This window comes from Physeter macrocephalus, chromosome 18 (genome assembly GCF_002837175.3).
Source record: "Physeter macrocephalus isolate SW-GA chromosome 18, ASM283717v5, whole genome shotgun sequence".
In the NCBI taxonomy this organism is placed as follows: domain Eukaryota; kingdom Metazoa; phylum Chordata; class Mammalia; order Artiodactyla; family Physeteridae; genus Physeter; species Physeter macrocephalus.
This window is the reverse complement of record NC_041231.1, coordinates 92949784-92968346: the sequence shown is the minus strand read 5'-3', so window position 1 is coordinate 92968346 and position 18563 is coordinate 92949784. Positions and strand designations below refer to the sequence as shown.

At 41.2% G+C, this 18563-nt stretch overlaps 1 protein-coding gene across 3 annotated transcripts in view; it reads right to left on the bottom strand.

Moving 5' to 3' along the window:
* MBOAT1 (membrane bound O-acyltransferase domain containing 1) overlaps positions 1-18563 on the bottom strand; it is a 113681-nt gene that overhangs the window by 22511 nt on the left and 72607 nt on the right. For 2 of the 3 annotated variants that reach the window (XM_024121982.3, XM_028479014.2), the window contains 4 exons: positions 7837-7892; positions 5502-5556; positions 3850-4033; positions 1767-1959 (listed from right to left, as the gene is read on the bottom strand). In XM_024121982.3, coding sequence (XP_023977750.1) covers positions 1767-1959; positions 3850-4033; positions 5502-5556; positions 7837-7892 — 488 coding nt within the window. The remainder of the gene's footprint in view (positions 1-1766; positions 1960-3849; positions 4034-5501; positions 5557-7836; positions 7893-18563) is intronic. The other variant, XM_028479013.2, reaches the window with a different exon arrangement.

Below are 18563 nucleotides of genomic sequence, written 5' to 3'. Positions count from 1 at the left end.
GCTGCTTTGGTCCAGAAGCCAGCCCATAAGCCCTGGGATACAGAATATGGGAGCGGGAAGGGGAGGGAGAGGGGAAAGGAAAAGGAGGAAAAGTGAAGTAGAAGTTAGGAAAGGAGTGAGATTCTATTACACACACACACACACACACACACACACACACTCAAGGTTGGAGCAAAGAAAAACTCTACTTCACGTAGAAAAATATGCCCAGTATTCCATCCATAGTAGGCCTAATGCCTACCTATGAAGGAAATTATTTTTCAATAATAAAGCATCTGCAGAAAAAGGAATCGGATACAAGGAGACTCTGGAAGCCCTCCCCAAGGACCAGTCCATATACATCATCCCCTCTGTAATCCTACTACTGGGGCAGCTCTTGACGTGTATTGCCTGGTTGGTGTACGCGTCTGTGTCCTCACAGACTGTAACGGTCTTGAGGGCTGAGATATCTTACTCACCTTTGAGCTCCTCATAGCACACAGACTGGTACTCCACAAAAAACTCCTTGAATTAAACTGAATGGGACCAGAAACAAAATTTCCCCCGCGGCAAATTTTGGAAAAGCTCTGAAGTCTCTCTCTGGTCAAGTGTAACATAAATACTGCACTAGACTGAACTTGTCTCTGAACATTGTGACCTTTAAAAATAATTTGGACCAGGAGCAGGGAAGAAAGAGGAATGGGGGGTTATTGCTTTGTCTAATGGACAGAGTTTCTGTTTCAGGAAAAGTTCTGGAGATGGATGGTGGTGACGATGGTTGCACAACACTGTGAATGAACTTAATGCCATTAAATCGTACACTAAAGATGGTTAAAATGGCAACTTTTACGTTATGTATATTTTACTGTAATAAAAATAAATGAAAAAAAACAGTAGCCACGAACTTGATTTGGGGGCTATAAACTTGGAGCATGAAATGAGAGAAGAGAACTCAATTAAGTGCTGTGCCCTTATGAAATATGGACTAAGCACTAGGAACTGAGTTTAATAATCTATTTGGCTTCATAAACCAAGTCACTGTTCCCTGACATCAAGCCCCAGGTCACTGGCAGCTAAGGTGTTAAACTTCCATTCCTGAAAGGGTTCCAAATGTGAAATAGATACGGTTACCATGCCTTATCAAAATACTTTACCATTCTTGGTAAGTAAACAGAAGGTTTATTGCTCACTTTAGCAAAAGTTTCAACTTTTCTGGTCTAAAATTATTTAAAAGGAAAGAGATGAAAGCTTAATATCGACTAAAGTTATCTCACAGGGAAAAAAAAAGTGTGATAATACCAAATTAAGTTGAACTTTCTACCTTTAAAAAAAGAAGGTCACTTGAAATCAGTTTCTTTCTAAGGCATAAAGCTTAACCAACAATTTCTTAATGAAGAAGTGTAACCTAAATGAGCACGTGTTGATAAAATTAAGTCAGTGTATGTCCTGTATTACAGACAACCCAGAAAAATTACCAGAAAGCCAGATCATTCTGGAATTTTTCCCTAACTTTCCAAGTTTGATTGGTAGAAGAAGCAGCTTCCAGGTTTTGCCGTCTGTTAATAACAACAGCCAGGATTTCTTTCCTCCTTATCACAGATAATTGAGTTTATGGGCGGCGGGAGAGAAGAGGGTTACTCTGGAAGGTAGAAAGTGACCCTGGCTCAACTGTCATCCATCGCGCGTTGGACTTTTTTTAGATTAGCTGATCCAAATGTTGCTCTGGCCAAGCCATCCAAGGAGTATCATTTTTCCCTCATTCATTTAGCACCCTCCAACAAACTCACCTAACGTCCAGGCAAAGTAATACTTGGGCTTCGAGGCTTGCATGACAACGTATAAGTAGCAGAGTCGGGTCAGAAAGTTTGCTTTATGAACAAACCAGTCGTCAGCCAGGCAGGTGACAGGGAAGGTCTTCGTAAGCGTCAAAAACAAAAGGAGAGACACCAAGGTCATGCACAATTTGTGTATCACGGCTCCCTGAAAATGGGGGGGGAAAATGAGGTAACTATTCAGAAGACACTGGTATGAGGAAAGCAATTTCAGCAAAGGCACATTGAGAACAAAGCCGTTTCAAAGCTGCTTTGGCAATATTCGCTAGAAGGAGTGGCAAAAGGCATGCTTGGGGCCCGTATTGGATGATGGGCATTATATTTAGATGCAGAATACACCTCTGACACCTGGGGTGGATGGATCTAAAACAAAACTTTTACCAGTACATTCTACCAACAAAGGGCAGGTCATTTTATTACCCAAAACATAAGAGAAATCAGTAACATTACAGGGTGGCGATCTTCCATCAGAAAGAAAGAACCATTGGCCTTGCGGGCCTGCAGCCAGCAGAGCCAAGGAAATGGGTTTGAATCGCCAGCAAGGAGCACAGAGGCTTAGTTGGGAAGGATTATGTGCACATGATTACATGTCTGAGCCAGGACGTGGGCAGGTAGTAGAAAGCTTTAGAAAACCTTTCTGGATGGTTTACATGTAGTCTGCTCTGGGGTTAAGCTACACAGAGGTTTTAAATTCCTCTGGATGGAATCGTTTTGCCCGGTTCCCCTGACATTCCAAACATCAACAGAATTATAGTTCCCAACTTTATAAAAACAGACTTCGTTTACTTGTAACATAGGGATAGCAGTAGCACCTCCCCCAGAGGGTGGCTTGGGGTTTCAGCGCGTGAATATTTACAAGGGACCGAGAGCAGTGCTGGGCTCCCCGTTAAGTGTGCACCACGCTAACCTATGATGACGCCGCTGAGGGACCGGCAGCTTGCGTGCGCCAGCCCCTCCCATCCATGTGTCCTTAGCCAAAATGCAACCTTACCGCTTCATGTTCTCTGTGCACAAAAAAATGTGAGAGTCTCCTTGGAGGGTGATGTGAAGACTCTCTAATAAGGTTATTTTCCAAATACAAGTATGTGAAACGCAGCACTCCTGTGACAGATACTCCCTAGAAACACCTGTGGTTCCTTTGATGTCTCCCTGCCACGGTGACCTCACGCCTAGATTATGTCAGTAAAGCCACTGGGGCTGAGACATCTAAGTAATCATAAAGTGCAGAGGACCCGAATGTGTCAAAACTCTCCAAAAATGCATGCCTTATTAATCAATCACTTAAATTTTCAAATACTTAATGTTGCCTGATGGTAGCACTTTAAAAATATTTAAATTATCCTCAATTTCTCCCTTTCCAGCGTTCCCCGTCCCTTCAATTAATTACAAATTTCCCTTAAATATAGGATATTTGATCTGGATAAATTCAGCGTATTTGTAAAGTTCAGTGAATTAAGCGCATGTTGACTAATTCGAGGTTAATACACTTCAGATTAAAATTTAAATATTATTTTAAAAAACCACCTAAACTCTCTCAAAGTCAATATGACCAAACTACAGGCATGCCAGTGGAAAACTAGTTTTCCTTGACATAAAAGCAGGATCTGCAATAAAAAGCACATTTATTCTGGTCCCACTCTTCCCTCCTCCACCATTTATGACATAGTATCTTTTGGCTGTCTGTGAATTTCTGTTCATAAAGAGAAAACACTCATAAATTTGAATGTGTTAACAAGCACAGGCATAGGCACACTGTAGGCACTAAATACTGGCTGGTTGGCAAATGGGTTAATTGCTTCAATATTCCCAGCCAATGAGCTTCTCTGTGAAATAAACATCTGTTGCTCCAACACAGAGAACTATTGCAAATAAATACCAATATTGATATTTTAAACAAACAGGGGGAAAAAGTTACCGGCCAAGATTTCTGGTAAACTGTTTGGCTTTTTAATTAGAGCAATTAAAAGTGACAGTCAGCCCTGGCAGCAAAGCTCTATTTTCTGGACCTCTGGGTAAATACTTGGCACTAAAAACTTACAGTGGGAGAAGGTTCTGGCAGGCTGTGGAAGCCTTTTCCCTTCCAGTTCACTTCCAGCAACTTCATGTGTGTATGTCTCCCCTCAATGAAGGCTATATACTCCTTGAAATTGTTACAAGGGCCCGCTATGACACTCATGAAGTTGAGAAGGTAGCTCACGTATTCCAAAAAGGAGGGTTTTGCTCTGCGAAAATAAAGTAAAAAGTTGAAGAGTCTTCAGTCTTTGATTTTTCGTTCATATTTGCAAATATGCCAATCGTAAACACAGGTGTTGTCTCTGTGGGTTGTTAAACGCGGCATGAGCTTTCCTTGTTCTGGTTCTTTAAAAATCCGTCTAAGGAGAACTCTAGTTGAAAGGAAGTTATTGAGGTGGGTGGCGCAGAGAAGGCACAGCACTCCGTGGTGCCCTCTGCTGGCCACCTACAGCTATAAACGCGGAGGGCCAGGAGTGGGCCAAAGGCAACCCTGGGGCTGGGAAATGTTCTTTCTCAACAACCTTGGCTGTCTGTCTACCAGAGAAAATGAAGGTACTAAACATAAGGCAGGGTGGGAACCCGACCTAACGTGAGTTGGTTGAGATGCTTTGAAATGGGAAAACTCCCTCCCAACTGCCAAAATCAATACAAAACAAATGATGGGTAGAACCGGTTTCCACTTGAGGCCACACAAAACTACCGCTGTAACAGCCTCTTGTCTGCTTTGGCATCCAGGCATGAGGTCCTGGACAACAGACAAGGGTAGTGGCAGGAAAAAATTTTCTAGAGACCAGTTCTGTCTAGTGTTTTAAGGGCCTTTTAAAGGGCATGCTCTTCAAGTAGGACAGAATTGCGGGGAAAGGCTTCCTCCAATGCCATTGCCAACCAGTCACTGGAATTATGCCCTAGAGCATTTACACCCCCATGATGCTTAGCAAAGAACTTGGTTCATTAGACTCTTCCAATGATACTTTCTACGTTGCTTCCAAGTCCCAATTTCTTAATGAAGGAATGAAGCTGGGACCCTCTCTTACATGTCCCAGTTATTTCCCACTACTCTCTGGTAGGAACCCTCCACCATGGCTGTACCACTCTCCCCCAGGTGCTACCCCATAAGCCATTTCTGCTCCTCTGTCAGTGTTATTCTCCTACTCTAGACGGCCCCCCTTCCTCTCCGATATCCATCCCCTTTCTACTACACATCAACACAGGCCGAAGTCCACCTTCAGCCTTCAGCTTCCTCCTTCATCCTATTCTCCAGCCCATATTTATCTCTCCAACCCCACTTCCTATCTTTTTTCATGCCAGCATAATCATACTGATAGGCACTGATAATTAACTGTTTTCTTGACAACTCTCAGACACATGCGCAATAAAAATAATTTTGGAATAAAGAGAACAACCCCACTGAAGGAGAATCTTGTAAAACTAACAAAATACAGAGCCATTTACCCTTTGATCTAGCACTCTCAGTTCTGGGAATCTATCCCACAGCTATACCCAAACCCATTTAAAATGACCTATGGACAAGGTTATCATGGCTTACCATTTATAAGAGCCAAAGACTGGTAGACAACCCAAGTGTCCATCAATAGCAGATTCATTCAATAAACAACATAAAGGAAGATCTCTGGACACTGATACCCAAAGGGCTCAAGAATACACTGTCAAACTTACTTTACAGCAAGCCGATATTGCTCAGTGGAAAGATCTTCAGCCTTTCGACCTAATCCTATGAAAAGAAATATTGAGAAATAAGATGTTTTGAGTGAAGCAGGTAACTAAATCCTTAAAGAGGCTTATAAAAACTCATTTGAAAGAAGTGATCCGTTTTTGTTTCATCAATCATAAACAAACAGTCCCCGTTCTCCATTTTTTTTTCAATGGATCAAAGGGCTGCCTATAAGGACACATGTGAGGAGGAAAGTCTCTATAGGTTCTTATGAAGAGGGGAGAATTCAGGGGTTACCCCGATTTAATTCACACGGTATGAACATGGATCCCAGAGAACCCTTCACACCTCATACACTCCTTACCACACTGTACACGTTTTCATTGCTCCATGAGAGACATAAGCCTGCTTTTGCAGCCTGCACCTACCTAACTGCCTCCCTGATTATGCCGGGTGCAGATACCTGGTATAAGCTGGGAATGCAAGGGAATGGATGGGGAAAGGAATAGGGGACTTTCCTCTTCCAAAAAAAAACAGGAAACGTAACCCTGAATGCACGGAAAACACAAAAGAATTATCAAGAGGTTTTTCTTCTTTTAAAACTCATCCATGCCAGAAAAACTCCTAACCAAATCACATTCGTGCTTTCTATAAAATCTGTATGTTAACTAATCATCAAGGAAACTGAACTGTCATCTTAAGAGCAGAAGAAGTTGACTTTAAAACTGTATATTCAGCTAAGACTGATTAGGGTTACCGACCATCGAGGCAACTCAAAAACATGCCTAAGAGAAGGCAGAGTGTTTCTGGAATTCACTTGTTCCTCCCACACACAAGAAAAAAAAAAAGAAAAAGGCAAATAAACATTTTGCTGCATGTAAGGGATGTTCCAAAAAACAGGGTAAACTGAGAATGCTTTAAAAAGTAAATTTAGGCAAAAAGCCTATGTATTAAAAACAAAACGAAACCAAGAAGCAATGTTAATAAAAAAAAAAAAATCACACTTTTTTCTAAGATCTCATCAAATAGTACAGCTCTGGCAATCCCAGGAATTAAACTGATTTTAGCTATTGACTTACGGTGCTAATGTGAGTCTATAACGACTACCAAATGGTTTTCAGGTACAAAAATATTGACCAACTCACCCCATTTTTCCCAGGACTTTGCCAATGTGGGCACTAAAAAATCTCACATCCTGGGAAAGCTCTGGGTTCTGGGCAAACCAGGACATTTGCTCACCCTAGAAAGACTCCATCCTCAGAATAAAATTACTCAGTTCTCTACAGAATGACTAAATCGCCAAGTATGAACTAGGAATAAACAGGGTCAAAATGAAATTAAATCAGCTCCCCAGCTGTAAGGAAAAACAGGAAGACTCGCTAGCAGAGACTAAATCTTCCCAACCCGTCAACACATAAAGAAGTTTCAACAGTCGGAAAGCATTTGCCAGAGCCGTACAAACCCGCAGAAGATACTTTTACTAATTACACCTGGCATCTCTTAAGCCCATATTGAAACCTTCCACATGGATGGAAGGGCCATCCTCCTTTCCTGGAACCCAGTATTAACAGTGGAAATAATCACACTTTCTGGCCATTATCAGGAAGGGCCTGAGCAAAGAAAATGGTCAGTTTTATATAAAGAAAAGATTCTTTTTCTTCCCAGCCCTTTATAGGGTTGGGCTAATCTCATTAGATAATCTTCCAAGCCCCCGCACCCCAAAAAATGTTTAACTAGCCAATGCTGTTTAACATTTTATTACCTCATGAGCTTCTCAGAGATTAAACCAAAGAAAAAGGATTCCACTTCTTCTGAATGGATTTGGAAATGAAGGGCAGAGAGCACCATACATTAACTTAAATTTAAAACACTGTTGGGCTTCCCTGGTGGCGTAGTGGTTGAGAGTCCGCTTGCCGATGCAGGGGACACAGGTTCGTGCCCCGGTCCGGGAAGATCCCACATGCCACGGAGCAGCTGGGCCCGTGAGCCATGGCCGCTGAGCCTGCGCGTCCGGAGCCTGTGCTCCGCAACGGGAGAGGCCACAACAGTGAGAGGCCCACGTACCGCAAAAACAAAAAAACAACACTGTAAAGCTAAACAGAAAACCCACCATTCTCAATACGAACATTTTAGCCAAGACTATGGATTCAGCAGGGAAATGGTAAACAATAGCTGGGAAAGTAAAAAGCTATGATTAAAGTGGGCTGCAAATTTTTTTTACAAGATACAGCAAGATCTGCCGGCCCTTGTCTAACCTTTGGACTGTGTACATAGTAAAAAAAGAAGAGCTCTGAAGGTCAGGCTCACTCTTAGAACCAAAAGGAGGGCTGTTTTTCTCACCGTCATGAACTTGGAATGCCAAGGTTGTGATCTTCTGAGTGACGATCATCAAAGGCCTAAAAGGAAGATAGAAAACGATCAAGATTGGCAGGACTGCCACTGGAGAAAACATTTATTCCATTTCTGGGCATGGTAGTGTTTCATCTTGAAGGTTATGAAATAAAATACAAAAACACAGAATTCAAACAATTTTTTTCCCTTCCAAATCACTTTAAATAAGTAGATAGGCGACAGTGAACAAGAAGATCACCGTAGAAACTCCCTCTTGTGTTCTTACTCAAAGCTAAGTTCTAGGGGCTTCCCTGGTGGCGCGGTGGTTGCGCGTCCGCCTGCCGATGCAGGGGAACCGGGTTCGCGCCCCGGTCCGGGAGGATTCCACATGCCGCGGAGCGGCTGGGCCCGTGAGCCATGGCCGCCGGGCCCGCGTGTCCGGAGCCTGTGCTCCGCAACGGGAGAGGCCGCAGCAGAGGGAGGCCCGCATACCACAAAAAAAAAAAAAAAAAAAAAAAAAAAAAGCTAAGTTCTAGGACCAGCACTGCCAGCGTCGCCTGGAGCTTGTCAGAAACATAGACTCTCACGCTCCATTCCCAACCCAGAAAATGAGAACCTGCATTTTAACAAGATCTCCATGGAATTCAAATGCACATGTAAGTGTAAGCAGCACTGGTTTGGGAGATAACCTAATCCAGTGCCTTGGTTCCACCTGGATGGATATATATTTTGGCTTCTTCATGCTAATATGCTCTAACATGCTTTGTTCTATTTAAAGGCAATTCTTTCATTCACGCATAGTAAAAGATACATTTGTAAAATGTAGCTGCCTGTAAATAAACCATTTAGTGACCAAAAATAGCACCAATCTTATTTTGAAAAAAGCCATCAAATACAAGCCTAAGAAGTGACACCCATGTCAACAAGCATGTCAAGATAATTCAGTGTATACCTATATCCCCATATATATGTATACATATAGCTGATTCACTTTGTTAAAAAGCAGAAATTAACACAACATTGTAAAGCAATTATACTGCAATAAAGATGTTAAAAAAAATCACACACACACAAAAAGATAATTCAATGGAAGCAATAGTCTTTTCAACAAATAGTGATAGGACAACTAGATATCCACATAAAAAGCATACAAAAAGTAACTAAAAATGGTTCAAAGACCTAAATGTAAGAGCTAAACTATAAAACTCTTAGAAGAAAACACAGACATAAATCTTCATGACCTTAGATTTGGCGATGACTTCTTAGATGTAACACCAAAAGCACAAGTAACAAAAGGAAAAAATAGATTAAATGGATATCATTAAAACTTAAAATTTTGTGCTTCAAAGGACACACACAATCAAGAAAGTGAAATTCACAGAATGCATGAAAATATGTGCAAATCATATATCTGCTAAGGAACTCGTACTAGACTATATAAAGAACACTTCCAACTCAATAAGAAAAAGACAAAAGTAACAATTTTAAAATGGCCAAAGGATATGAATGGACATTTATATTAAAAAAAGATATACAAATGGTGAATAAGCACATGAAAAGATGCTCAGTAGTAATCAACCATCAGAGAAATGCAAATCAAAACCACAATGAGATATGACTTCGCAAGCACTAGGATGACCAGAATCAAAGAGACAGATTGTTTTTGCCACAAGGTGGAGAATTGGAACCCTCACACATTACTGGTGGGAATATTAAATGGTGCAGCTACCTGAGAAACAGTCTGGCAGTTCCTCAAAACGTTAAACATAGAATTACCACGTGACCAAGCAATTCCACTCCTAGGTATATACCCATGAGAAATAAAAACATGTCTACACAAAAACTTGTACATACATGTTCAGAGCAACATTATTCATAACAGCCCAAAAAGAAATAACCCAAATGTCCATCAACTGATGAATGGATAAATAAAATGTGATATGTCCCTCTAATAGAATATTATTCAGTAATAAAAACAATAAAGTACTGATAAATGCTACAGCATGGATAGACCTTGAAAACACTATGCTAAGTGAAAAAAGCCAGGCATAAATGGCCACACATTGTATGATTCCATTTATATGAAATATCTAGACTAGGCAAATCCACAGAGAAATGGATTGCTTGTTGCCTAAGTCTGGGGGAATTGGGAGGAAATGAGGAGTGATAGCTAATGCATACAGGTTTCTTTGGGTTGGGTGGGTGATGAAAATGTTGTAAAATTAACTGTGGTAAAATGGTTACACTCTGTAAATTCACTCTGCATATGTGTTAAAACCTGCTGAATTGTATACTTTAAGTGGGTGAATTGCATTGTATGTGAATTATATCTCAATAAAGCTGCAATTAAAATGACACCTGAAAACTGAACAGCTACACGTAAAAGAATGAAACTAGAACATTCTCTAACACCATACACAAAAATAAACTCAAAATGGATTAAAAATCTAAATGTAAGGCCAGACACTATAAAACTCTTGGAAACATAGGCAGAACACTCTCTGACATAAATTGCAGCAAGATCTTTTTCGATCCACCTCTGAGAGTAATGAAATAAAAATAAACAAATGGGACCTAATTAAACTTAAAAGCTTTTACACTGTGAAGGAAACCATCAATAAAACAAAAAGAAAACCCACAGAATGGGAGAAAATTTTTGCAAGCGAAGCAGCTGACAAGGGATTAATCTCCAAAATATACAAATAGCACATGCAGTTCAATATCAAAAAATCAAACAACCCAATCAAAAAATGGGCAGAAGATCTAAATACACATTTCTCCAAAGAAGATATACAGATGGCCAAGAGGCACATGAAAAGATGCTCAACATCACTAATTATTAGAGAAATGCAAATCAAAACTACAATGAGGTATCACCTCCTACCGGTTACACTGGCCATCATCAAAAAAATCTACAAACAATAAATGCTGGCAAGGGTGTGGAGAAAAGGGAACCCTCTTACACTGTTGGTGGAATGTAAATTGGTACAGCCACTATGGAGAACAGTATGGAGGTTCCTTAAAAAACTAAAAATAGAGTTGCCCTATGATCCAGCAATCCCACTCCTGGGGATATATCCAGAGAAAACCATAATTTGAAATGATACATCCACCTCAATGTTCATTGCAGCACTATTTACAATAACCAGGACATGGAAGCAACCTAAATATCCATCAATGGAGGAATGGGTAAAGAAGATGTAGTGTGTACATATGTATATAGACACACAACACACACACACACACACACACACACATATATGCACAATGGAATATTACTCAGCCATAAAAAAAGAGTGAAAATGCCATTTGCAGCGACGTGGTTGGACCTAGAGATTATCATACTGAGTGAAGTAAGTCAGACAAAGACAGACAAATATCATAACGCTTATATGTGGAATCTAAAAAATGGTACAAAGGAACCTATTTACAAGACAGAATAGAGTCACAGATGTAGAAAACAAACTTGTGGTTACCAGCGGGGAAAAGGGAGGGAGGGATAAATTGGGAGATTGGGTTTGATATATACACACTACTATATGTAGACCACATAACTAATAAGAACCTACTGTATAGCACAGGGAACTCTATTCAGTACTCTGTAATGACCTATATGGGAATAAAATCTAAAAACGAGTGGATATATGTGTATGTATAACCAACTCACTTTGCTGTACAGCAGAAATGAATACAACATTGTAAATCAACTATACTCCATAAAAAATTAATTTAAAAAAAGACATCTGTCTTTCCAATCATCTAGCCTAGCTTAGTACCTTTAATAGCTCTATCCTGCCCAATGAGACGAGAGAAAACCCCACTGCCCAACTACCCTACTTTCCTTCAAACCTTCTAAGTTTAGCCTGGTTATCTGATCTCCATTCTCACAGCTTCTTATTGAATTTGCCATCTCTGACCCATATGGACTGATGACTCATTTACATAGAAAGCTGAGGTTTGGTCAACGTCCTATGACAGCACCCCTGGGATAAACCTAGGATGCCGCACAGCCTCTGTGCCCTGAGCTCAGGCCACGCCTAGGTGTGGCAGGATGGGATCAGATGCAAACCATCTTTAGTCCAAGGCTGATGTGTCCACTGCACCCGTCCACCTCTCTGTGAGTCCATTTTCTTTAATTCCTCTCGTTCTCATTTCCATTTTCCATCTCTTTAAAATAATAAGCATGTGATATTTTAAACTGTCAATATAAACTAATAAGATAAACTATTTTAAAGAAAGTGTCAACAAATGCCCTTTGAAATCTTAACACCTACACCCAAATTTATATCTTATTTGTGAAAGTCCAGCGGCCAACGTTTGATACAAGATTCCTAATGTTGTGTAAGGCGAAAAGAAGGAGAAGTGAGTTGTCTGACTGTGGAAGGGAGTGGTGACTTGCTCTCCAGAACTGGGGAGAAGTGGGGGGTGGCAGACAAGGGAGCCCCCAAAGTGGTCATTCTAGGGCAGCAAGACATGCTCACAGCTGACACTAATTTTGAACACTCTCTTGTATAGTGAAAAAAAATAGCTGCTTCCACAACACCGAGGTTTGGGTCCTAGAAATAAGGATTACATCAAAACTTTCTATAAGAGCAATTTCGTCTTACAGACAAATATATAACTTCACAGCTCATCTTGATATTCAACAAGACCTCTGACCCAGAATGTATAACAGATGCCGAGAGATGTTTTTCTTGAAAGGGACTCACACTAAGCATCACATTCAATGTAGTTGCCAAATATGACTGTTTTTGTTTTCAAAGCCTCTTTGTGCTTTTTTTTCCCTGTAAGATTGTAAGCCTGAGGAATCAGTAAAAGGACTTAAACTCCCAGCCTTCTTTACACAAAGCCCAGCACAAATTTTTTGTGTTTTGAGACACACATTCTGGTGACCATGCAATTTGCAAACCAAGTTCCTACATTTAATTCACAACTTCATTTTAAAAGGCTCTAAAAAATTGATATATCCATAAAGGAAATGTGTCATGGAATTAGCCTGACCCTCTGCCTCTACAGAAATGTAACATTTGTTTTCCTCTTTCTTGGGGTTAGATTTAATGTATTCCATAATTAGGCACATGTTCATCAAAGCATTTAGAGTCTATTCACAGAAGTAGTGGGCATGAGAAAGCACCTCTCAGATTGGCTGCTGGGGGTGCGTAACTGACTGGCTGCAGCTGCATCCTCTGCTTCCACCACCTTGCTGGTACTCAGCCCACGCCTCCCTGAGGCTGCGTCCAGCCAATGACTGAGCACAGCAGGGTAGCCACGCCCTCCAGACCAGGCGTGGGGCTCCTCAGCCAGGGAATTCCAGCTCGAGGACTTATCCTTGAACCTGCTGAAACAGGCTCAGAACTGCACTGCAGGCCAAGACCTCCCTTCCTTCCTTCCCTCTCCCATCTCAGGGGTGAGACATGCATTTTAATCTGATGGCTCTCCCAGCCTCATCCAGTTGCCTCCCTGTTTTCCCTCACAGGTATTTCACCCAACAAATCTCATACATCTGTTCCCACCTTGGCGTCTGCTTCTCAGAGAACCCAGACTAATGCAATACACACTACTGAATATCTAGATCAATGTAAATAAATAATAATTACTCCATGTTCAATCTGTACCTTTGGGCCTATGCAAGAACCACACTGTTATCATTCTTTAGGGGAAAAAAATCTCCCTTTTGGGGGGAAAAAATAAGAAGCTATAGATCAAATTTTCTTACCCATCATCCAGACTATACTTTTAATAATATATTGCTTCTGTTTTAAACATCTGAAGAAGTTTCTAGCAACTTAAATAAGAAGCGACTCACACATGTGATCATGGGCTTATAAAACACAACATAGTGACAACTTGCAGAAAAGGAAATGGCGTTAGACTCCTCCTACACTCTTACTTTTCTGTGGGTGTAAAAGGAAGAGTGCCATACACTCCTGCTCAGAGGAAGTCCATTCTGAATGCTTTTCACTGATCAATTTATTTAAACCGATGGGTAGATCAGATGCCAAACTCAGACTGCACAGCTTACTGAGATTTCAGAGTCAAATCCATAGAGTTACCGACTTAGGATAAACCTCAAATACCGGGACTTCCCTGGTGGCGCAGTGGTTGAGAGTCCGCCTGCCAATGCAGAGGACGCGGGTTCATACCCCGGTCTGGGAAGATCCCCATGCCGCGGAGCGGCTAGGCCCATGAGCCACAGCTACTGAGCCTGCGCGTCCGGAGCCTGTGCTCTGCAACGGGAGAGGCCACAACAGTGAGAGGCCCGCGTACCGCACTGAGCCTGCGCGTCCGGAGCCTGTGCTCTGCAACGGGAGAGGCCACAACAGTGAGAGGCCCGCGTACCGCAAACAAACAAACAAAAAAAAGAATCCACCTGCCGATGCAGGGGACACGGGTTCGAGCCCTGATCCGAGAAGATCCTACAGGCTGCGGAGCATGAAGTTAATTTCAAAGTAGTATTTTCACAGTCAAAGCTGAGAGGAGCTCCAGCTACAGCACACAATTCCTCATCATCTAATTCCATGCTACTAACAGGTGTGAAAAGCAAAGAGAAAAGTAAAAGGTGCAAAAAAAGAGATAATCATGACTGAACACAAGCTCTTTAAGACTCCACCAAGCTGCGGAGCAACTAAGCCCATGCGCCACAACTACTGAGCCTGCTCTCCAGAGCCCGTGAGCCACAACTACTGAGCCCGTGAGCCACAGCTACTGAAGCCTGCGCGCCTAGGGCCCATCCTCTGCAGCAAGAGAAGCCACCGCAATGAGCAGCCCACACACCACAACGAAGAGCAGGCCCCGCTTGCCTCAACTAGAGAAAGCACGCACACGGCAACAAAGACCCAATGCAGCCTAAATAAATAAATATATTTTAAAAAACACTCAAATACCATCGATGTTGCATTTCAATCAAAACATAATATAATCTAAGACGTGTTTTTTGGTCTGTGATCGGAATTCATGCTTTTTCCGGCAAAAATACAAAACCCAGGAGATAGAAGCACATACTACAAGCACACGAAGGACAGAGAAAGGCTCCTTGATGCAGCCAAAGGACTTCCTCAGGACAATGAGGCCTTAGAAGCTTAGCTGTACTCAGATTATCCACCCCCTGAGAAGTAGGCCCTGTCCTTGGATTTTTACACACTCACCAGTCAGAGGCCCCTGCCCTTGAATCTATGGGAACCATCTGACCAATCGGAAACCAAGGTTTGATTCCAGCAGGGTTGAGATGGGGCCACTTCTCTTTTGTCCTGTGAATTTTTTTCATGATTAAAAAAAAAAAAAGCTGAAGAAAATTTTTTCTTCCTGAACCTAAACCTAAAATTATTAGTCTAATTTGGATAAAGAAATATAGGGGGAAATAAAGTATGGGGAAAACAGGCAGATGGAGATATGTTTAGAGTAAAAAGACAGAACTATGCCACTCTGCTCTCCCCACCACACACACACACACACACACACACACACACACACACACACACACACACATAAACTCAACGCCTTCTGATACAGACTTCGGGCAATTTACCAGTAGTGGTACCCATTCATCCATTTCCATTTCTCATATCAACTCCCAACAAAAAATAACCTGTTTTTAAAACACTAAGCAAAACTCTGTTTTGAGCAGTATTCCAGTATAACCTGCCTATTTTACCTTAATCTTTGGACCTTAAGTGGTTAAGTTCTCTGTCCTGGTAAAGCTAGGATGGAACAATGAGATGATGCAGTCATCAGTTAGAGGTGTCAAAAGAGCCAACCGATCACAGCTGGCTGGACAGCATCAAGCCAAACCTGACATTCTAGGATCTTATTTTCCCTAACAGGTAATTTTAGGCGCAAAAAGTCATACTTTATATTTTCATCAATTCTTTGTTTATAATACAAATCTACTTACAATGCATACATACTAGGAAAGCAAGGAGTCAGGCCAGCAAGAAGTTTGACAGGATGGGAGAATCCAAGTACAACAAACTTCCAATCAACCGCAATCTAGGACGGGGCTGGATCTTGCACAACAACTAGGGGCGCCAAGATGCAATGCAAACTGCAGCCCGTGGCCCAGACCCAAGAGCTGAGGGACAGACAGGAGGCTGTTGCTTCTGCCCCTCCAGTATCCCCCTGCTCCCTGGATTACTGAAGAGGGGGGTGATGATATTATACCTTTAGTACAATGCTCCCAAACTCCTATCAACTATGGCAGCCTGGGGGAAGAAAACAAGGGACTCCTGGAGTCACAGCAAAGAAAGTACATGGTTCCACCAGGCTTCCTAGGGCTGCAGATGAAGGCAATGGAAACTCCTCTGGACTCACTTCAGAGTTCACGGGTCTCCGTTCAGAACCATCTAATCTCTATACTTTGGCACTCAACAATAACAACAACAAAATCACCAGCTCTCCATTTTAATAGGAACCCACCAAATATACTTGGTATAACTTATACTCATGTCCTCAGAATTAAATTCCAAGTGATGGTGCTAATTACCGAAAAGCTGGCAGCAGGCTGAAGGAGAAACATGAAATACGCTAATCTGGAAATCTCTTTGCAAACCTCTTCTTTTGTTCATATTATAGAACCCAGTTATTTGCACATACTGGGCTGGTTAGGTAGAGTGATCAGGATATCATAAACCAACAGAGGAAAACATCTCGCATGGAACAATAGGGCAATGATCTCCACTACTCCAAGGGATGTGGGCAAGTGATACATCTAGAAGCCCAACAGGATAACCAGGAACGCAAACGGCTATTGTTCCACTGGTGTAGGCTGCAGTTCACCATGATACGCGTGCATAGTATGCGTTCAAATATATTTAAATAACATTTAGAATTTATTATTATAATCATATAAAATAATAAAACAATTATTAAAGCCACCAATAAAGACCACCCCCCAACCCCAGACAGAATCACTGTCTTAGCATTTATTATTTCCTTCCACTCTTTCTTCTACACATGTCCACATTCATAAAAATGGAATCTTAATACATGTATGTGTTTTGTGGTTTTGATTTTCCATTATATTGTAAGCATTTTCCAATGTCATTAAATATTCTTTGAAGACATCATTTCTAATGGATGTATGTTAGTACCATAATTTAATCATTCACCTCTTTTGGACCAATTAGGAGCTTCCAATTTTGCACTAGTATCGACAACAGTTGAACACGCTTATGAATAAATTTGATTTCCTTAAGGTAATTCAGTTCCTAGGAATTTATCCTATTATAGGATAAAAACTTTAAAAAAATTCTTGCTTAAAATTTATGGCTAACTTGCCTTCCAGAACGGTTGTACCGATTTATACTCCCACTAGCAGCATATGAGTTCTCATTTCATAATGTTTTCAAAAACACATGGGTAACTCAAATTGCCAACATGATGGGAGAGCAATTATCTGCCTGAATCTGGCCTCGCCTGCAAAAGGAATTAAGGTTCTTTCTTGCTGCTTCCCTCCGAAGAAAACTCGATTTGCACCCTTCTGTGGGCAAAAAGGAATCAGTTCACTATCACCAACTTAAAAGGAATCAAGTATCAGCTTTATTACAAGCAGTTGTTGAGCTTCCCCAGGGAGAACAGTAAATGTTCCAGTATTGTTAATAACCCATATTCACAGAGGAAACACGGAGGACACTGGCTTCTACATGTATCGATACAAACATTAGCAGCACTAATAAAAGTGTATCTTGTGTGTCATCCTCACCATTTAACATCAGTCTTGATTACTTTCAGAATGGTAACAAAAATTGCGAGCCCCAGAATCATCTGAAGTACAAGTTTATGTGCTCCCCCCAAATTAAAAACATATATACGTCATTGGACACAAACACTAACATAATCCAATCCTGTTCAATTCCTGTCTGTGCTTTTACTCCAAATAAGTATGTTAAGCACATAGGTTCACATGCACGCTCAAAAGAGAATAGCTATCACATCAGGCTGCTTTAAAACGCCAAGTTCAACTTCAAATCACTGCTTGATTCCTCAACAAAATCCTAAATAAGATTTTTAGGCTGAAATAAATAGTAGTGTTAAACAAATTCCATTCTGAAGGAGAACTGGTGGTTGCTTGCATGTTCCTAATGAGACTAGACGCTGGAAAAGAATCTCTCTTACTGACCACCTGTGATTTAAAACATCTTGTCAATTTCAGTACGTACCCCTCCATTTATGTTTCTGACATTATCCAAGAAGATGGATTTATATCAGTGAGGCACTGTGCATTTATGGTGACAGGAAAAAATAATAATTCTGCTGCTTAATAATGCCCTATAATTTTTAAAAAAAAGACATACCCTCCAAGAACTGGATAAAGTATGGTCACTCCACAATCAGGGATCTAAATCACATTCTACTTACAGGAGCAGACACATCTTTGTTGTATCCTTTCCCAAACAAAAGTGTCCTTTCTCATTCAAACAGTCTACGCTTTTGTGTGTAAAGTCAGAGATTTCTTAATACAAGAAGATCCAAAAACTGCCAGAGAACAAACATCACCCAAGGAAATTTATCATGACTATGCCTATGCCGCTGAAAGTGGAATGGACAGGAACTGATTTCCATTGTCCCCTGCTGTCAAACTCCAAATCCACCCCATTTCACAAGCACATGACTGTTTTCCCTTTATTTGCTCTTTATTTTTTCCTTTCGGTAACTTTCCACAATTCTGACTATATTAAAAATGACAGGGCTTCCCTGGTGGCGCAGTGGTTGAGAGTCCGCCTGCCGATGCAGGGGACACG